This window comes from Cryptomeria japonica, chromosome 7 (assembly GCF_030272615.1).
Source record: "Cryptomeria japonica chromosome 7, Sugi_1.0, whole genome shotgun sequence".
In the NCBI taxonomy this organism is placed as follows: Eukaryota; Viridiplantae; Streptophyta; class Pinopsida; order Cupressales; family Cupressaceae; genus Cryptomeria; species Cryptomeria japonica.
In genome coordinates, this window is record NC_081411.1 from 724226904 (window position 1) to 724232429 (window position 5526).

Sequence of the window (5526 nt, forward strand, 5' to 3'; positions counted from 1 at the left end):
TTTCCCTTTGCATGTGTTCAAATGATCTCCATTTATAGAAGGCATTATCAAAGCCAGGGCTTTAGAATTCTATATCCAATCTTGTTTAAGGAATCTGATTAAATAGCAGCAATATTCAAATCTTCTACCTATTTTACTGTGTGCCTTGTAACAAAAAGATATATATATATATATATATATATATATAGTATAAGTCTGATTAAACGACACCAATATTTAATTCTGGGACTGACGACAATCTTCTACCACCTCACATGAAACGAATGCCAAGAGAACGGTCTGATTCTTTTGGACAAAGCAAGAGGTGTATTGTTCTTTCCCTCATGCTTTTATTGTTCAATCTGATGCAGAAATCATGACAGGAAATGCCCCTCTTTTACCTAGATGCAAAAGTGAAAAATTGTCAAGAAACAGACTAGGATCACGGAGTGTGATCCGGAATGATGATGCAAAAATTTACACACAATTTAATCCAGAAACAACTGATTACTATCACATGAATTGTAGAAACTTAATGTCTATTTTAACTTAAAGTGTTCAAAATTAGCTATCACAACTAATGCTCTTCCACATAGACTAATAATGAACTTCTCAATAAAACACTTAGTATCCACAAAATATTCATGATCCAACTCAAATATCAAAATGCATTACATTTCTTTATTCTTCTATCGCGAAAGAAATGAGGACGACAAAAAGGCGAGAATTTGAGTCGGGTTGAGGAGGAGAGGAAGGCACGAGGGGAGGCGGAGGAGCGAAAGGCCCCTCGGGAGGGATGGTAGGTGTGTGGTTTAGAGGAATTAGCAGAGTGGTGTAGGGATAAATTGTGGGATTGTTCTCCTCTAACCCATTGGCGGATATGAGGTCTTGGTGGCGGATATTGAACTTGGAGGCGATTACTTGGTCATCGTCCTCAACATCCGCGATATAACTGAGCAGATATTTGACACCTTGTTCCAGCTGTTGGCGCGTGGGGCACGCACAGCGCAGGGGTGCCATCAGTTTCATTCCGGTTTCCATGTCATTGTCACCGATGTTAGGATTTTGTTCTCTCATGGCCTGGCATGTGGTGAGTCCCTCCAGTGTCTGGTTCGCGATTTTCAAGTACGTATCATCTCTCTGAACTGTGTAGTTCAGATTGGCCTGCGAGTAATTTGTGGCGCATTGGCAGTGGATGGGAATGAGGAGAGGTTGGTTTTCCTTCAGAAACTTGGAGGAATGGATGTAGGTTAAATTGCTTGCATTGGCAATCATGGCGGGATCAGTGTTGAAAAGTCTGCCAACCTTGTCGATGGTCATGTCAAAATTGCTTGCAGAGGCGATGGTGGCGGCGTCAGTGTTGAAAAGGGTGCCAACACTGTCGAGAGACGTGTAAGGCTCCTGAGCTCTATAGAGAGCAAATGTATTGCATTCTTTAGCAAATCCTTCGCACAGGTAACCTGAGCTCTCAGCATGAAAGTTGTCGCAGTCCTCGCTGTAGTCTTGAGAGTAAACTTGGCCAGCCATTATTTGTGATCCATAATTGCCTATTATCAACATCCCTAACCAAACAGGAATTGCTACCGTGCCCACGGCCATGGTAGCCAAATCAACTGGAATGAAGCTCTGTTCTCTACTTCAACAACTTTGGAGGAACTCTCTCCTTATGTAGACTAAGAACATCAGTGCGTGGGACCAGGCCTGGAATGTCTTCATTTTACGCGTCTTAACAATTACAGGTCAATAATTTCTGTATTGTCTGCGTTTTAAGTCAAGATGCAGGGAAGACATTTTATTTCATCCCACCACATTTTTTTTTAAATAGATTTGAATTCAGCATCATCTAGATGCATACAATATAGACTTTGTAATTAAATCAAGTGTACTCTATGAATTGTTTGGATAGTCTTAAAAGAAAAAAATACACTTTATGAAATTTTTGGCAAGTAAGATTCATTGAAATGACTCTAATAATTATTAAAATGTATCAAGATATTTTATTGTCAAATTTATTTTTAGGTGAAGAAAAACAAGTGCACCATGTGGATTTTTTTGAGCAGTCTAAGACTGCTTAGCATGGAAAACAAGTGCCACATTTGAATTTCTTGGGTAGTGCAAGACTAGTGGGTATGGCTTCAATAACTATTTTCCTGGTGGAATAGGTATCAAATTACTAGTGATTGTTTGACCATTAAAGAATGTGATGTCTAAGTAGAGTGGGTTTGAACTATAGAATCGATATGACAAACAAATATATTTGCATATCTTAATTCTATTGAACTTCTTGCCTCTCCAACTTATACATATAATAAAACACAATGAAAACCCATCATAAAATATATTTATATTTAATTAAACCATTTGAGAAGATGATAATTAAAATGCACTTAAAATAAGTTTTTTTTTGAAGGTATTTTAGAATGAGATTGGCTATTTTTATTTTATTTTATTTTATAAAACTCAGCCTAAAGAGGCTGCACCCTTGTATTGAATTAAAAAAGCTACATTATATTCTGTTCATATTTACTAATCAGGCATTAGTGCCATGACAACCTATCTCTTCCGCTATCATCTACTGGATTGCCCTCTAGCAGCGATCTCCTATTGTAACTGTATATATCTACATCCCATAACACCCATAAAGCATTTACCAATAAAAAACCGACCATTATGGCTTCTACGGACAATTTTAAACCAACAAAACAAAACAAACCTACAGAAATGAGCCATTAGCATTCACACAATGCCATCGATTGGGTCTTCACCGCCATGCTTCTCCAACAAACTCTTTTTGCCCAACTTCTAAGGGCTATTAGGTCTGCACCCATTGCGGTCAGCATTTGCCAGGATATTTTTCATATCCTCCTCTGAAACCTCCTCCTCCTACAACATTCGAAATTCTCTTGCATCCATGCTTTATAGGTTCTCCTCCTAGATGAAGGCCTTTAACCAGTCCAGATCCTTCGTCGACATAAAGCCCAAAATGCGCTTAAGGAATTTAACCCCCACGTCATTGCAGTTCTAAATTTCGGCATCTCATGCAGGTCTATGGAGAAGATGAGTGGGAACCTCTCAATGGCATGCCCATTTCATCTCACCATATAGTAATCTTGCAGAAGGGGAATACTAGCCTCTTGCTCCACATTGTTGAGAACATCTTCCATTTCCCCAAAAAATCTACTCTAAATTAATGTGTCACAAAGGGTCGCAACCATCTCCTTCGACTCCCTAGTGTGGAGGACCAACGCCAAAAACATGGCCAAGATGTCATAATTAACTTTGTAGCAATGATTCAACCCTAAGAATCGTTCATCGAACACCATCCTAATAGCATGGATGACCAACCCATGGCTTGTTTTAAACACTGTGAGCAGCCTCTGCACAGAAACTTCACCCAAAAATGCCATCTGCCTTTTGTCGCAAACTAGTCTAATTGCCATGCCCATTTTCTCTTTCTTACCATCTAATTTTTGTGAGGTGGCATTTGTCATGGATCTTGAAATCTCCACATGTTTCCAACTCAAACTTCCCAATGCTTCCAATATTGAAACATAAATGCCTCTATCATTTCACACTCTACTCACCAACTTTCATGATGCTCATATCGTCCTTTCCCCATCCTCTCAATTTCCCTTGGAGATGCTGCATAGATCGACCCTACCTTACAACCATTAAGATTGCATCACTCACACAATGCCTGCTTCTGTCGTGTGCTTTGCCAGCTCAGTCGCAATACCATTAGCCTCCTTGTGTATGTGGCTGACCTTATGTTTTAATTTAAAGCAAGCTGAGAAAATATAAAACAATTAAATAGAGAAAGAAAATCACACAAGGACACAAGACAACGAGATTTATAGTGGTTCATCATAAAAGCTACGTCCACTCTCAAGCAAGGAATACACTTCTATTTATCGATATCTAGTACATGACTATACACATCTATTTATACATTTATTCGAGTATAAAACAAAGAGATGGGGAATGTGAAGAGTCATGTGATTGTTGGGCTTCACATTCCCAACAATCTGCCCCTTGAAGTCCAACCGGTACAGTCATGCACCGTAACATTTCCCACATTTCCAGTTCTAATCTCACATTACAATGAAGCCCATCAAAGATTTTAATGCCAAACTCTGTTCTAGCACAATTTGAACGAGTCTTCTCCAAACCAAATCGGAGTCAAAAACCTCATCTCCGATTACTTTACTCAGCACAAATGCACCCATTGATCTATACTCAAGAACAAAACTTCCAACAATTGCAAAACACACTCCTCCATCATAGGCTCCTGCTCCTATGCTCCCCCTCAACATAAAATATAAAGACCTATCATCTTCCTCGTTCTTCTCCTCCTACAGGTTGAGGTGTTCTTGGTTGGCCACGAAAACTTCATACACTTTATAATAGACCGTCTACATCTTGGTCATTTTCAACAACAATAACTCCATAATGATTCCCTTCACTCACCAACTGCACCGAATCATTGCAAGCCTTAAGTAACACCTTCACTTGCTCTAGCCACATCATATCCACATGTTCCTCCACATCATTGCCATGTCTATGCATATGCCCATCGACGCTTTCAAAACTCTCATATCTATTCTTCTTGCTATGACCGGCTAGGGAAACCAAAATTCTTCTTCCGGGTTTTTTTGCCAAGCTACTCCACTTTAGTCGCTCCCAAGGTTTGCTGATTAGAAACTTCTTCATTATGTCATTTGACACCGGTAACCACTCCCACCATAGCTCAAGGATCTACTCTAGGCCATACTGTCTATTGTAGAAGAGGAGAAACAAGAATTTTGCCTAAAAAATAAATGCTAGACAACCCATAGCCCACCGTAGTATCGCTACCAAAGATGAGTGATGAATTGCCACCATTCATGAGAAGTGAACTTCTAGAACCAAGGTGGTACCTAGAAGAATCGAGAATCTAGGTTGCTTCTTTAGAGGGTATATACCGATCAATTCCAAGAGAGCCAAACTAACCAGCATAATAATGCCCAACTCCTAGGTTTGAAGACATGGGAGAGGAGCTGCTCTAAATACAATATGTATGAGGCTACACCCACAAAGAAGGCGTTTGTTCACCTCCTCACAATTCTTTAACCGACAAGTTTTTAAAAACCTCTTCTTGGTCGTTACATAGGCCTTTCCTCTCTACGGCTACCACTACCTAGTGCTTTTGACCCCAATCTGCATCCTCCTCATCTCGGGAGGAAAAATCAACAACAGATTCAACTTAGGTCTCAAATGGCACCCATTCTTCCTTCCACAATCTTCATATTTCTTCCGTCATAACGGCCTGGACAACATCTTCAAACTCTTTGGTTTCTTCAATTGAAACCTTCTCTTTTTTCCAGTCATCCTACCAATGTACATGACGCTTCGTTTCAACTGTCACCTGCACAATATCACTCTTAGTGGATTCTAAATTATCAAGAAATTCTTCGATGACAATATCAATCTCATCAGCCAAAATCTCACACAAAGACAAATTAGAGGTAGGATAAAAAGCTTCCACTTAATCATAAAATTCTCCAGAGC

General features: G+C 39.6%; 1 protein-coding gene across 1 annotated transcript; it reads right to left on the bottom strand.

The window, feature by feature from the left end:
• Nucleotides 1-660: 660 nt before the first annotated feature.
• Nucleotides 661-1578, bottom strand: LOC131856972 (lysM domain receptor-like kinase 4). The gene has a single exon (XM_059208940.1). It carries the CDS (start codon nt 1576-1578, stop codon nt 661-663), a length of 918 nt encoding a protein of 305 aa, XP_059064923.1.
• Between the last annotated feature and the right edge of the window lie 3948 nt (nt 1579-5526).